This window comes from Borostomias antarcticus, assembly GCF_949987555.1.
Source record: "Borostomias antarcticus genome assembly, chromosome: 1".
NCBI lineage: Eukaryota > Metazoa > Chordata > Actinopteri > Stomiiformes > Stomiidae > Borostomias > Borostomias antarcticus.
In genome coordinates, this window is record NC_140234.1 from 17730527 (window position 1) to 17747323 (window position 16797).

At 44.9% G+C, this 16797-nt stretch overlaps 1 protein-coding gene across 1 annotated transcript in view; it reads right to left on the reverse strand.

Moving 5' to 3' along the window:
• LOC311311149 (neprilysin-like) overlaps positions 1-15855 on the reverse strand; it is a gene marked incomplete at both ends in the record, with an annotated part of 41642 nt that extends 25787 nt beyond the window's left edge. The window contains 4 exons of the mRNA XM_084440799.1: positions 8891-9052; positions 9203-9238; positions 10267-10443; positions 15813-15855. Of these exons, the coding sequence (XP_084296925.1) occupies positions 8891-9052; positions 9203-9238; positions 10267-10443; positions 15813-15855 (418 nt within the window). The remainder of the gene's footprint in view (positions 1-8890; positions 9053-9202; positions 9239-10266; positions 10444-15812) is intronic.
• Between the last annotated feature and the right edge of the window lie 942 nt (positions 15856-16797).

Genomic DNA, 16797 nt, shown 5'->3' on the forward strand with positions numbered 1-16797 from the left:
ACACACACACACACACACACACACACACACACACACACACACACACACACACACACACACACACACACACCTTACAGCTATGGTATGTTCACATCTTTTCCACTAGCAAGCTATACAACAGTGTTTTTTTTCCACCGGGAAGATTCTCAGAAACAACATGTCCAGGAATGGAGAGATAATAGTCTGCAGCCAGTCTGTCACTATAGGCATTATGGGATGTCTATCCAGAGGAGAACTGGTTCTACCTGGGGGAAGCGGAGCAAACAGAGCCATGATGATCATGGAGTTGACATATTACTTAACAGCAACCGCCACAGAATAACTTGCGCCCGCACATCACTCACACAATCGCATGATGTTACCTCTCTACATTCTTCCCTGCGGTTTCGCTCTGCGGTTTCAGTAAATCAACCTTCCTTGGAATCACCTGTGCTGCTAGTCTCAACACTCCCCATCATGTCATTGGAATGTGGCTAATGACAGAAAGGACTTGGCCTCTCATCCAACTCTCCTTTTTAAAAGTATAATCTTGCTTGAGCCAGTTTCCCAGAGCCTCCTTAGCCAAGGTATACCTTACCCAAGGGATACTGTGCTTTCTTAAGGGCGGTCTGAACCCATCATAAACTGTCCCTTAGCGATGTGCTCCATTCATCCCATTATCATTTTAGCCCAATAAAGACAGAGCAAGATTCCCCAGATTTAAAAACAGGAGTGACAGAGGCCATCTTCCAGGCCAAAGGAACAGCTGATTGTGTGATGGATAGGTTAATTATGTGTGTGATAGGTTGTAATAGAGAGGTTTTATAACGTTTCAAGAAATTAGTGTCGAGTCTATGCACATCCTTGGCTTTAGAGCTTTTTAGTGCGTCAATTATTTTGGACACTTCGCATTCAGGTATTGCGTTGATGGTCAAAATTGGCTGCTTGCAGTCGACAGGACATTGAGTAAGGCTAGGCTGACTGAAGAGACTAGCTATCTCCTGGACAGAATTTAAGAAATGCATGTTGAGCTTGGTAGACAGGATAGTGGGATCTGACACCAGCTCATTGTTACATCTCTACATATAAGTTTCTTACACTCATTATCCACCCAGGGAAGAGGGTTCCCTTTTCTTTTCTGGTGACGTGCTTTCCTAGTGAAGGTTGACTTGACCTCTTTAAGGGACCGATAAAAAGAGTCACAGCCATTTTCAACTCTCTCACAGGAGAAAACATCGTTCCAATCATGGCCCTTTAGGGCTAGAGCTAAATTGTTTTCCTGATTTTTGGGGATTATGTTAGAGGAAGTTTCCTAGAGAGGAAAATCACATTATGATCTGAGAGTCTTTGTGATTCTCTCGGGTTTATTTGAGAATACTAAATCAATTCTTGTTTGGGAATGGGAGGTTATTCTAGTGGGGCATTCAATTAGCTGAGTCAGATTGTGGTAATCAGTGATCTGTTTGAGGTTCTTTCTTTCCTTCTTCTCATCGCAATTGATATTGAAGTCACCCTAAATAATTAACTCATTACTGAAATCACAGTGTTTGAGGAGGAGATTCAGCTGTTCATAAAAATCTACCTTGGCTGACTAAGGGATTTGACTGCATTTAATAGAGCTTCTGATGTACAACAGAACCCCCCCACCCCTCCCCTTGACCCTGTCCTTCCTATAACAATCATACCGGAGCATTACTATACAGTAGCAGCCTCTGGTGAGGAGGGGGTTAACCAAGTTTCGGTATGAGCTAAAAAATCAACATTAGATTCTCCAAGTAAATGTTCCATTTGCTCACATTTGGGAACCATGCTACATATGTTTAGATGACCCCCAAATAAACCTACTTTACAACGAGGATCCCAGACTGTTTTAGCTTGATTTAAAGTCTGGAATAGTCCAGTGGATCGATGCTTTTTCATCACCGGGTTTCTACGTTTTCTAACTACGTAGGACCAGTTCCTAGTTGAAGCAGGAGGCAAATGGATTGAGTACCCATTTGGTGGCGATTGGGTTACCACGATGGTCTGAGGAGCTTCTCGAGGAGCTGCTGCCGTGGCAGATGAAGAGACCTGTCGCTGGACAGGTGGGGAAGATGGGTGCCCCGGGACCGGGCAGTGTTCTTGCGGGTCTCCCACTCTCTGTCGCTGGAGAGGCGGATCTCGCCGGGCTGGTATCGGGCAGTTCACTCGCAGATACCTCGCCGCCTGTCCGAGATGACCGCCGTTGTAGTTGGACTGCAAGAGCAAGCTTGAATACAGGATCGCTTCAAACAGTCTACCAGGATGGAACCAGGGAATAGCCGATGGTAGGCCTAGCCATGGCCATAGAAGAGGTAAGATGAACGCCGGGTTGCCATGAGCCACCATGGGTATGGGCTGTAGCTGCGTTGGCTGAGCCCTGTGCGCTTGCGGTGCAACATTAAAGTTATTGTGTGGGCTATCGACAACCCCGGGGTGGGGGCCAGGGTTAGATTCAATATCGCCAGCCAAAAGCAGTATTACCGCCAGTTGAATGAATCCCCGGCAGTAGCTTTATGGTTTAGGCTCGTTGTGCAGCTTCCGTGGCGCTCTGGCTTTGCCATTATCTAAAAGTTTGGAGAACAGCAGGTGTTGACTTCTCCCAGCCGGGAAATAGCCTTGATCGTCTTTTTTGACTAAGAAACAATGACTTATTGAAAGCACCAGCAAGGCAACAATAAAAATCCAACTTAGTACCAGAAAGTTTGGTGATTTGATTGTTAAAGATAGCTTTAAAGGTGAGCACACAGCACCTGCCTGGCTGCGTGCAAACCTGGTGGCAGCCATCTTTTGAAGCCGTCACATGTGTATGTGTACATCATGGATGCACTGAAACAATATTGTGTTTAATTCATGGATAGCGTATCCTGTCGTTTAGGAAATTTTGAAATGCCTATTGAGGAAAATGGCTATTTTCAGAGAAATGTATTGGTTTAATCCGATCCTGTTAGCTGTTTATAATTATGATGATTGACCCCTGAGTGTGGCTGTAGCTGGAGTTTCTGCAAGAAACTGTGGCTCCCTTCCCTAGACTTATGAGATAAGGGTGGCATTCCATGGTTGGTACATTCTGTGGACAACAGCAATGTGGTTAGAGTTAGAGCTGGGCGCCGAGGCGGCGTAGCTTATCTTGACCTCACAAGGCCAGAAGCCACATGAGGGACCAGACCAGTCCAGACCAGTCTGATCGGGGAAGAAAGGCGGTGGAACGCCCCCGAACCATAGGAACCGTGCTCGAGCTCAGATGCTCTGATTTGGGCCAGACAGCCATACAGACAGGTCAGCTGAACACTAGACTATATGCCATCGTCTTTTGTATGCTATACCCTTCTGTAATAAAAACAGCTTTTGATTGTCGCTCAAATCCCGTGTTGGAGAGATTAATTTGGAATACACCTGGAAAAGAGGCACTGCACTGTGTGGTATTGTGTGAGATTGCGGGCCGTCTTTTATTGAAATCAAAACACAACGCAGAGCTGAATAAGGACAATAATAAAAGACAACGAAAGTCAACACTGGGGCGGCTGTAGCTCAGTTGGTAGAGCGGGTCGTTCAGTGATCGAAGGGTCAGTGGTTTGAATCCCAGCTCCACATGTCGAAGTGTCCTTGAGCAAGACACCTAACCCCAAATTGCTCCCAATGAGCAGGTTAGCACCTTGCATGGCAGCTACCGTGAATGTGTGTGTGAATGGGTGAATGAGAGGCCATTGTAAAGTGCTTTGAGTGCTGCTAAGATGGAAAAGCTCTATATAAGTGCAGTCCATTTAACACTATCACTATGTTCTACAGGATCTGACAGGATGCGCTACCCATGAATTGAACATAACATAATGGGTGGAGGTCATCCTGAGGGGAAAGGCTCTATTTGCCAACTTTTCAGAACACCGGCTGAACAAAATCAGTCACCCATTTAGCTATCATCATAATCATCATCATCATCATCATCAATCATCCTCATTATTAGCTATCATCATCAGGGCCCGAGCACTGGCGGTGCGAGGCCCTATTGAAATTGTAAGGATTATTATTATTCTCCTTCTCCTACCTTCTTCTTCTTCTCCCCAAACAAATGCCTTTTTGGCGGCCTAAACATCGATGAAAACGGTTGAAACTTTGCAGATACGTCAGTCCCGGTGAATAATTTGAGCCCCACCTTTCAGTTTGATGTAGGCGAACGAAATTCGGTGGGCATATGTAGTTCATCGAGACACATTAAAATGTCTCTTGGAGCTATACCCAACATCCAACAGGAAGTCCGCCATTTTGCTCTTAATGTGCCATTTTTCCATTTTTTTTACGATTTCCATGCCTCGTACTTTAACGAACTCCTCCTACAGATTTCATCCGAAAAACTTCATATTCGGTCAGCTTCATCTTAAGACCTTTGTGATCAAAAGTTATCAAAAAAAAAATGTTTTCACCAAACACCCTTGCCGTGGCGCCCCGCCAAATTCTGACATTTTGCCATAAAACTCGAAGTCCTTATAACTCCTACATACATTATCCGATTTGTCCAATATTTCTCACGCTTCCTGAAGGTTCTGTCCTGAACACATCTATGTGTCAGTATTGCGTCATACTTATAGTGCCACCTATTGGTGAAACAGGAAGTCCTCAAAACTCCTACATACATTATCCAATTTGCACCAAATTGCTGACGCTTCATGAAGGTCGCATTCTGAACACATCTATGCATCGGTTTTGAGTCACACTTACAGCGCCACCTACTGGTGAAACAGGAAGTCCTCATAACTCCTTCATACGTTATCCAATTAACTCCAAATTTCTCAGGGTTCATGGAAGGTCGCATCCTGAACACGTCTGTGCGTCAGCATTGACTCATACTTATAGCACCACCTACTGCTTAAAGGAAGTCCTCATAACTCCTACATACATTGGCCGGGTTTCCCGAACGAATTAAGAAGCACTTAACTCCAAAGTACTTCTTAACTCCCATGCAAAGTGTTTTTTAAGAAGGATTCCTTAAGAAGGTTCTTTATCGGGAAACCCGGCCATTATCCAATTTACACCAAATTGCTCACGCTTGATGAAGGTCGCATCCTGAACACATCTGTGCATCAGCATTGAGTCATACTTATAGCGCCGCCTACAGGTCAAGCAGGAAGTCATCATAACTCCTACATACATTGTCCGATTTACACAACATTTCTCACGCTTCATCAAGGTACCGTCCTGAACACATCTATGCATCGGTATTGAGTCACGCTTAGAGCGCCACCTACTGGTTACAGGAAGTTTATCTCAGTAATGGACACCGAAATAGCACGCCCTTTAACAGTGCCGCACCCCGACACGCTCACTGCTGCTCGCAGCCCTAGTTATCATTGTTTTCCTGGGCTTTCAAGAAGTCCCAGACTAGGCTTATGTCCCAATAAATGCTCTTTATTTTATATGTTGTAGATCGCCAAAGTACCTCGTAACTGGGAAAAGCGGCCCAGAATAGGCTCGCTGAAGAAGCTACAAAGCTAATCAGAGGAAAATACAGCTTGAAAATGAATGAGTTAGTCACCATGGGAGGACAGTGCTCACCTTTCCAATCAATCTGCTTTGTCAATGGACAATCAAGCTCTCATTCACTCACTTGATTAGAGCTCATTCACGGTTTTCATCAGAGCGTGGGGGGAGAGAGGGAGAGGGAAAAGCAATGCAGTACACCAGCGATTAGCAGCGAGGGTATTGCAGGTAGTATGCCAAATCATGGGCAAAAACTTTTTTTGTACTAAAATGTTTTGAATGTAATAAATAAATAAATAATAATAGTAACAATAATAATTTCAAGGCATTTTTCCTTAAAACCTTCAAAAAATCTGTGTGATACCGATAGATCAGGGATAGAACAGGGTCACATCCATTGATCACCCCAGCTGTAAACAAGATTGACGTGCTTCACACCTGTTTTTTATTAATTTTGAGTTGAACTTCAGGTGATAATCAAAATGGACAGTTGGCTAGCATCAGGCACACTAAAAAGGAAAGAAGCCGGTAGCCTACGTCTGCGTCCACCAGCGATGCCCCGCCCACCAAACAAAAAAGAAAAGCTCAGAGAAAGTATAGCACTGAATATTCAGCATTGGGATTCTTTTGGACAGGAACGATAGATGAACCGCTACCTGTATGTGGTGTGTGTCCAAAGTTGTATCTAACGAAACTCTGAAGCCATGTAAACTGTGCCATCACCTTGAGACAAAACACCAACAGTAGGCCTGTGTCCAAGCCGCCTGAATTTCCCATAGCAAACTCAAGGAGTATCAGGCCAAGAAGAAAGTAGCCTAATTGAAACGTCATGTATGGGTACTGAGAATGCAAAGGCAGAGGAAGCATCCTGGCTGGTAAACTGCACAATCAGTGATCATTTAATTCTCCCCACCACAAAAGAGAGAGTGGGAGTGATGTTGGGAGAAAAGGCATGCAAGTCAATCAACCTCATCTCATAAAAGCAACTCATGAGAGGGTGTGGTATATGGCCAATATACCACGGGTTGTGCTGCGGTCACAGGCACGAGGCGCAGCCGAGTTAGTGCAAGTGCAAGTCCCTTCGGTTACACACATGGATCAGATTGCGAGGTCTGAACTACCTGTTGTATAATATCTGATAACTCAGTCAAACGCAGGATTGATGACATGGCAGAGAATCAGAACAACTGATAGCGAGTCGTTTTCATGCCCTCCAATTGGATGAATCGACAGAGCCATCTGTCACAGCTGCTTGCCTATGTAAGGTATGAAAGCAACGGAGAGATAAAAGAAATGGGCATGCCGGAACGTATGAGTTACAGTACATACGCATGTAATAAATGATACCTTAGAAAAAAAACACGATCAGAAAGAGAGAGAGAGTGACCATAACCATCTGTTACACACCGAGACCCGGTGGCTCTCCAGGGGTTGACGTGACTTTTTGAACTGCGTGATGAGGTGAGGGTGTTGTTTCTCGACACAAACATCACCACGTGTGATTTTGAGTGGTTGGCTAAATTGGGATACCTGGCCGATATTTTACACCACTTCAATACACTCAACCTCAACCAAGGAAAAGCAGTGACCATGCTCAGTGTCCAGAATAAAATAGAAGCGACCATAAGAAAAATAGATTTTTGGCCCAGATGAGTTGAGCAGTCAAATTTTGACTTGTGTGAGAATCTGTCATAATGTCAAAGAGCACTTGCACGGTTTGAGGACCAAGCTGCACGAATACTTCCCCATCCCAGATGTGTAGTGCAGCTGCATCAAAAATCCCTTCGCCAGCCACAGTGATTAGGCCCTCACAGACCGAAATGGCCGCATTGAATCCGGCTTTCTCACAGCAGTACCTGATAAACCTTTGGCTTCATGTTGCCTTCATCCTGGGCCACAGATGCGTCAAAAGCTACATCGTAAGCCCTCCCTTTAGATGGCGCGCTGCTTCCCAGAGCCTCCTTAGCTTATTAGCTTATTTAAGGGAAGGACAGAGTCAAAAGAGAAGAAATATGGAGTGAAGTGACGAGATGGAGAGACAGACACAGAGGGAGGGAGAGAGAGAGGCTGAAACGGAGACTTGGTATGGTCCTTCAGAATGTGCTGTGCGCGGGGCTCAGGGCTCTTCCCAGAAGAGTGCAGCAGGGAGCCTTGTGGGATACGTACCTCAGCATTGACACACACACGCACACCTCCCAGCCCCCAATGGTGTAACAAGACCCTCTGTATAAATCAGCTGTCACGATGGAGCGAATGGGCCCCATACACGCACACACACACACACACACACACACACACAGATACGCACATGCATGCATGCACGCACACGTGCACACACGCACGCAGATACGCACAGGCACGCATGCACACACACACACACACACACACACATTAGGTGTTAAAACCCTAAAGCTAGGACAAATCGCAGCCCTCATACAACTTCAGACGCAAAACACACACACACACACACACACACACTCACACTGATCTAACCTAGCCACTGGACAAAATGTCAACTGTGTCCTCCGTACCATCCCCCCACCCCTCCCCCCAAACCTCCTCTCCCTGTCTGTCATGTAGTAGCTGCTTCTGAAGCCAGGACCCCTGATGGCTGCTGCATTCACACCCCAGTTTATTTGTAGAGCTGTGTCTCTCAAGGGCAATCTGCATTAGCCCAGATACACCAAACCTCTTTAAACCGTCCGTAATCCATCCTGTGATTAAAACAATGGAATTACCAGACTACCTCATGCACCACTTGTTACAAATACCTAGTCTGGAGACCTACTGTACAGTACACCTCTAATACATCTGTGTGTGTGTGTGTGTGTGTGTGTGTGTGTGTGTGTGTGTGTGTGTGTGTGTGTGTGTGTGTGTGTGAGCGTGCGTGCGTGCGTGCGTGCGTGCGTGCGTACTGTCATAGAATTTACAACTGGCCTCAAGACCTTTCTATTCCAAACACCTTAAACCTTTGTCCTCTCTCTCCTTTTATAATTCACCACCTCCCTCAACCGTTCACATAGCTGTGCTAACCTACAGGATGACCTCCAGGAGGTCCACACACCTAGAACTCTGTCTACTCCAGAATAACCATCCTTTGTCCCTTTGTCTCCAAGAAATTACCGCCTTTTCTCATGTCACGTGTCTGTATTCTCGACCACGCCTGCCATTTCATATGACGTACAATGGGTTAGCCAATCACATCCTCAAAGTGATATACCTGTGTTTTGTTGTGATATACCTGTGCTGACCAAGAGGCGGCACTTCTTTGGATGAACCACTCATGTTGTGTTGTCCGGAAGTCCTTGCGCTCTTATGTTTTCTCAATAAACCAGACTTAACCTGTTTGAGCGAATCTTGGTTAATCCTTTTTGACTATATCAGTTAAAATCCAGCACAGTACGTTTGTGTGTCTTACCTTTGAGGACCACCTCCATCTCGTCTCGCAGGATGTCGAAGGTGCTGTACCGGGAGCTGGTCTCTGGGATGATGTGCTTCTTCAACCAGCCTCCGCAGGCATACTGGTAGAAATTCTCACACGGGTCCACGGCGGCGTCCATGTTCTCTATCAGACGAGATGCTTCAGGGAGAAGCACATAGGGCAGGAGCCATGAGACACAAGCGTACACACACATACAGAATGCACGTACAGGCACGCATACACAGTAATGTCCAACGCATACTGTAAAGTACATGCAAAGAAACACACACACACACACACAGGGTTTACCTGACTGAGTGCAGTCTGCGGTGGTGCAAATTCCACCTGTAAAAAAATAAATAAATAAAAAAATTCTGATTAGTTCTGCATCATATTACTCTGAGATAGATATTGTACACAGCATACCATTTCTCTCTCCCTCTCTTTCTCTCTCTCTCTCCAACTTGTGGTGAAGTGAATTTCTGAAAGCTCTCCACTGTCCCATGTGTACTTGCTGAATCTCTAACTCTAACTCTCTATCTTCTTTGTTGCAAGAAAAATCAAGGCTTCATTGATTTACAGACACACACACGAGCGTATGTGCAGCCAACCCCGCGGGACTTTTATGTGTGTTCTAAGCCAATAGCTGTAAATACTAGAACTAATACTGTAATCTTGTACCCATTTAATAGATGTATTTCAGCACCCATCAAGGACCACACCTGCGTCAGTCATTAATGAATCCTTCTTAACACATTTTTTGTCTGCCATGTTAATATCCATAAACCCATGTACCGGGCATCTCTGTTTAATCATCCACAGAGTGGAATGTGTAAATGACACAAGTCAGTCACCAGGCTGTCGAACCTCACCACTCCTTTTACTTTCCGAAGCCCCGTCACTTTCTCAACTTACAAAGTGATCCATAACCTGTTCAGACACTGAAATGTGGCACCGGTCCCCACTTGCCTAAGTGGACTATAGCTGGAGTACCTGCAGGCATCCGTGCCTTCCGAATTTGAACACGTTTAGTCAAATTGGAAGGATCCTGCCAACGAAAGGGACCTTTGCACACTTACACAGCATATCTTTCTCCACGGTCCAGTAACCGTTCCTTTGTACTCTGCTTTAAAAAAAAAATACAGTGCAACTTGCCCCAAACCCTTCTCCTCCCCATACAGCTCTCAGTACTGCAGAGGTACAGTGTTTTGTCTACAAATTAGTTTTAATTTGAAACAGTGATACCGCGGTTCTTCTGGGCATTTAACAACCTAGTTGCCAGACAGAATTAATTATTAAAACCACCTTCATATTCAATAGTCATTGACTTTCTGACTAACTGGCTGGCTGACTGACTGTTTCATGACACCTACCACTCTTCTGTGTGGAGAAGAGGATGATGAGGGCCACTATGACTATGAAGAGTAGGGAGACGATGGTGATGAGGCCGATCTCCAAGGAGGTCCAGCGAGGCTTCTTGGCCAACTTGGGACCGTTGGTCTCCGTCATCTTCAGCTCTCGTTCTATAGGTGCCGGCTGTAGCAACTCACCTAAAGGGAGAAAGAGACAGCGACGGGTCCGAGTTGAGAGGCAAAGCTCAGCTGTTCAAAGAAACCATTTTGACATATTAATGATGAACTACAGATTTGGTGACACTTCTGCCTAGAAAGTAAAATGCAATATTTCCCAAATGAAAAAGAAAGAAAAGATGAAAAAGAAAAAAAGACAGATGAAAAAGAGGACATTAAACAGATACCCTGTACTAGAAAAAAATCATCAAATGGAAGTAAGTAAGGAAATAAGTAGGCCCAAATGGGATAAAATGCCGGGATAAAGGTTTGAGGTAATGATCGAGTACTCTACCCTCTGGAAGGACAAGAAGAATACTCCTGAAGCAGAAGAAGAATACTCCTGAAGCAGAAGAAGAATACTCCTGAAGCAGAAGAAGAAGAATACTCCTGAAGCAGAAGAAGAAGAATACTCCTGAAGCAGGAAAACGTTACTCTGCCTTGCAAAACAATGTTGTTTTCTACACCAAAGGCAAGTAAGGACTTAGCAAGGTTCACTGAACAAGCTGTTAACTCCATCTCTCTAAGGGGCAATTAATATTTGATCCCTTTCTGACACAGCATGGGCACATACACACACACACACACACACACACACACACACACACACACACACACACACATACATACATACTGTATACAGTCACACACACATACACATTGTATGCACACACATACAGTACAGCTAACATACATTGTGACACGCACACTCACACCCCGTATACACACACCACCCATACACACCCATACACACACACACACACACACACACACACACACACACACACACACACACACACACACACACACACACACACATACACACACACAGGCTTATCAAATTTCCCATTGGGAACAATAAATTTGATATCTATCTGTCTGTCTGCCTGCCTGCCTGCCTGTCTGTCTGTCAACTGGTTGTCAGTTGAGTGTCTTTATTCCAGTTACCTCCAGTAACCACTACTTCATTGCCAACGTCAATCCACTGTCTTGACAGCTACAAGCCTACTATTATCAGTACATCAACTATAGCTGCATGGAGAATAATGGCTGACCATTTAGTTTGGGTTCACTAGGCACTGAACCAACTGGAAAATGGAAACAAACTATATTGCCATTCCCTGGAGAACACTATAGTTCACCAAGGGGTAGTCCACCCACAGGGCAAGTTTATGCACTTATTTGCATAAGTGGAGCAGCCTGGTCTCACTTGTCAGACTTCAGAATTCGATGTTTGTCCATCGCCTCCAAACATCATTTCTAGACGGCATCATACAGTTATAAACGTCGGCAGACGGCGTGGAATAGGCAAGTTTTTGATTGGTTGTTCTCAGAGTTTTGTGGTTGGTTGTTCACATTGGAACACGTGATAGAAGAGGGCTATACATTTGCAAGCGCTTTTGAGGGTAGTTTGGGTGGGTCAAACAAATTTGGTGAGACAACACCGAGTGCAAAACTAGCTGGTGAAACTAGCAAACAACAACAACGTTTTACAAGCAACTAGCAAACAACACTACTAGCTAGCCAACTAGCTCACATTCTTACTGTCATTATTATTAGCTAGCATTAGCTACTGTTCTTATAACTACTGTTGGCATTAGCTAGCTAGCGTTACGTTAGTTAGCTCGTATTCTAACGCTAGCTAATGCTAGGATGCTAGCTAGCTAGCTACAGTAGCTATTCACAGTGTACACAAGCACCATCCACATCAACCCAGGGGATAGACGTGGACACAGGGATCAGGCTAATTTACGAAACTGGACCCAGGCATGGAGCTACTCGGATGTGGGCGCGCTCCGCATATCACAATACCCCTGCGTGCCTCCACGCATATACGTTATTTTCATCATTTGTATGATGCCGTCTAGAAATTATGTTTGGAGGCCGTCTAGAAATGACGTTTGGAGGCGAAGGACAAACGTTGAATTCTGAAGTCTGACAAGTGAGACCAGAGACAGTGTCTGTCTGTCTGTCTGTCTGTCTGTCTGTCTGTCTGTCTGTCTGTCTGTCTGTCTGTCTGTCTGTCTGTCTGTCTGTCTGTCTATCTATCTATCTATCTATCTATCTATCTATCTATCTATCTATCTATCTATCTATCTATCTATCTATCTATCAATCAAACTGTTGTAGTGACCTGACTGCATCAAGCCGTGAATCCTGCAAGCTTGCTGAGATGAGAGCATCATAACCAGGGGAAAAGTCGCCCAATCTCCCTCTGAACGATTGAGACTCATAAACAGGACACACGCCAACAAATGGCTCACACACAAATACACACACACACACCATTCTGAAATCTCTGATGTAGGCCCATTTTCACTATTCTTCATATTTCAAGGTCAGACCCATTTACTGTAAAGCCTGGTGTCAGACTCTGAGCCATTGAGAACAAATAATTGGGCATTGCAAGGGAGGAGGGGGTCAGGGGGATAGGACAGACAAGACAGGTCACTATGTTTCTGCCATAACACCAGATAATTGAGATGCTAACTGTGAGCTGTTCTGTCTTCTCAGACAGGCCTCACTCCTTCTACATACACTAAAAGCGTTCACACGCATGTGAAAACCTCCTATGGCAGAGGTGTCATTAATGCTATATTCTTCCTGGAAAGACATGCCATAAAGGCCACAGAGTGTATCTGTGCCTGCATACAGAAAACACACAAACACACACACACACACACACACACACATTCCAGAGGTAGGCCAGAGAAAGATACAATGTAAGAACCAGGCCAGGTCCAGCCTGGCTTATGTGCGTGGCTGGCTTGTTTCTATTCAGAACTGGTAGGACGGAAGCTAGTCATACAGCTGTGAATTGAAATGACATGAAATAATGTCTGATAAATTAAGATAGGTCTTGTCGCCTGGACACATCAGTTCCAATGCTTCCAATGCTAATCCAGCACAATAAGAGCGGGATAGCCAGTTAGCTCATGAGCTCACAACAACTAGCAGCAGCTTCCATAACATTAATGGTAGTGGTCAGTGGCTAAAGCAGTTACACTGATGGTTCCTGTAACGTTAGCTATTTTGCTGCAATTGGTTCAACTTCTGTTTCTGGACAAAAGGCATTACCTGCTTTATGCACTTCCCTTTAGGTGGTGAAGTAAGTAGACGGTAATCTCTGAGAATGTCCTGCGTGGGAGTCCAATGCTCTGACCACTACTCTACTTGTGGAATTTAGGTAAGGGATAAAAGGGTTGGAGTGAAAGGATGAACGTGTGGAGGTTTGGGGTATAGTCCCATAAAGTCATCCCCACCGGGTCTTGAACCCCGGTCTCCCAGGTGGGAGTCCAATGTTGGACTACTGCCTCTTGTGGTGCCAACAGAGAGATGCAGGCCAACATTGTCAGGAGTAAGGCAGGGGCAGTAAGAGAGGGAGGGAGTGATAACCCGACAAACGCTATTCTAGGTGCGCTGGCTTCCAGCCACGCACAAAAAAGGCGGAATGGAAGAGGGAGGGAATGAGAGAGAGAGAGAGAGAAAGAGAGACAGAGAACGTACGATGAGAGTTTAGTTTGACATGAGGAGAGATGTTAATCAGAGCTTACTGTCAGTTTCTCCCCTGCGGAGGCCATGAAAGACTCTAAACGTCTTTAATGTTTCCATTTTTAGTAGGCCTAGCAAACAGACACATGGAAAGAGATAAAATGTGACAAGAAAACCCATGTGTACACCATCAAACAATAAACAGTACGTTCATGTTTAAATGCATGTAGGCTGACGGGGGGGGGGGGGGGGGGGTGGCGGGGGGCAATGTGTGTGTGTGTGTGTGTGTGTGTGTGTGTGTGTGTGTGTGTGTGTGTGTGTGTGTGAGAGAGAGAGAGAGAGAGAGAGAGAGATAAAGAGGTGGGGGTGAGAGGAAAAGATGGAATCAGACAGAGAAAGAGAGAAACGGGGAGAGAAAGACCGAGGGAGAGTGCGTCAGCTGTAATCCTCACAAACTAGTCCAAGCTGCATGGATAGAATAACTTTTGATACAATGCAATATAGGGAGAGAATGGGAAGAAAGGTGGCATGCAGATCACAAGGAGAGCATAAGGAAAGGGGTTGTAGAGAAAGGGCTAGAAGGTTGTAGAGAAAGGGCTAGAAGAGGGGACATGAGAGAGTGAGGGTGCGAGAGCGAGAGCTTCTAAATCATCTTTACATCTTAGTCTTTTGGCACACGCTTTTATCCAAAGCGACTTAAGTGGGGTTAAGTTCCTTGCCCATGTGCACAACAGGCAATGATTGACGGGAAATCGAACCATCTACCTTTTCCACCACTGGTTGGATGCTCTAACTGCTGGCTTCTATCACCCTACTGTGTCTTCAGTAACTCCCTCACACAGTATGCTGACACATGTACGTCTGTCTGTCTGTCTGTCTCTCTCTCTCTCTCTCTCTCTCTCTCTCTCTCACACACACACACACACACACATCCACATGCTGCTCTGTTTGGGGAGTGGGAGCTGCATGGGATGGGGATACATGATCCCCCCCCCCCCCCCCACACACACACACACACACACATAAAAACCATAAAAACATGATAGTTTATAATCTCTGCCTGTCTCTCTGATGTTTCTGAAAAGCGAGTCCCCATGAGACCACACAGACCACTTCAAAATTAAACCCATTACTCATTGTGTGGGCATGAAAATTTAAAATGAAACAAAAAAACACATGCACACACACACACGCCTACAGTAACCTATTGTATGAAGGAGGCGCGTATTTAGCACTTTCCAGGGACCTATACAGAAGCGTCTCTCTCTGTCACGGCAACATGGTGCAATGGTAGCCTAATAATAACTAGTAATAAAAACGAAGTCTATAGTAATAATAGACTTTGCAAAGTTCTGAAAGTCCGTTTAATGCTTCAAACATGTCTTATGTTGGAATAATATTGTCAGATGGATGCCCAGTATGATATATATGTCTTTTAAGATTCAAACGTGTTTTAATGGCAAAATATGAGGGTTTTTACAACACGGAGACACTTCTGTGAGCTCTTATGAATATCAACTAGTGAGAGGCTCTAAGAGCGCAGCACACGCGCACGGCGAAACCGCAAAGGATGAAAGACAGCTGAATGCTGTCTGGTACCTATCTACTAACTGTTGCGCATCAGACAAATAGGGTATGGTAATAACCGGTGCATCTCTCTCTCTCTTTCTCACTCACTCACTCACTCACTCACTCACTAGGCTATCTATCTATCTATCTATCTATCTATCTATCTATCTATCTATCTATCTATCTATCTATCAATTTCACACACACGCACGCACGCGCGAATAGGCTACACACCGTGAGCATTTAACTGCAGTTACTAAACGGGCATCCGAGTGTGTTAAACGACTTACCCGGTGTATCTGGAAATGTTCGGTCGATTATATAAATGGGCATCACATCCACCACTCTAACATCAATCAAATCCACGGAGCGAATGCGACCTGGAAATTGATAACGGTGACAATCTACCTGCTTGACTCGCTGCCTTACCGTGGATCCCAAGCACACCGCGCTTCTCTTCCCCTGGCTGCACTTAACAAGAGCAAAGCGTTTATTTCTTCAGTTGCAGACTACAACATCCCTATACAAAATCGGTGGTTTCTAGCCTACTCTTATCTCTGTATCCAACCGAATATCGCAATGCAAACTCCAACGACCAGCGTGGATAAAGGTTCGGCACTGAAGTAGGCTATAGCCCTGCTCTGAAGTTCCTCCGTTACTACTCCGTTAGTCGGTGCCTCCTCTATAAGGCGGCGTTCAGAAGTGACCCTGTCAACAGCACAAGGTGTCAGTTAATAGGCTGCTAGATACTGTACTGTAGCTCAAGGTGGCGAGATGTGCCTGACGTGAGTTTACTCAGACACTAGGGTCGCGTATTTATTGCTTTATGGAAGAGTCAAAATAGAAACGCTTTGACAAATTATGTTAATCACTTTGAAGAAAAAAAAAAAAGTAATTTCTGGCAAGAGGTCCTATCGGTTAGGCTGTCTCTTCAGTGAAATTAATTGACCGCATATCCTGCTATAAGAGCAAATGCCCAAAGAGCATTTTAGTGGCTAACTGTCTTCGCGATAAACAGATAGCCAAGTAGATCACTTAGGTTTTAAGTAGGTTAAGACAAGACAAACGTAAGCCTATTTCATACAGATTGTTAACCATTGATCCGCTGTGTATCCCTAGTTCTGCTGTGTGTCCATGAGAATGTTGAGTAAGCACATGTCTCTTTCTTGCCAGCACATTAGCTAATGGCTTATCTGCATTTGTTTTAGATGTCATTTTTTGCATTTCGTTTTATATGACCTTGTATGTGTTTCTTGCACTTTTTATTGATGCTTT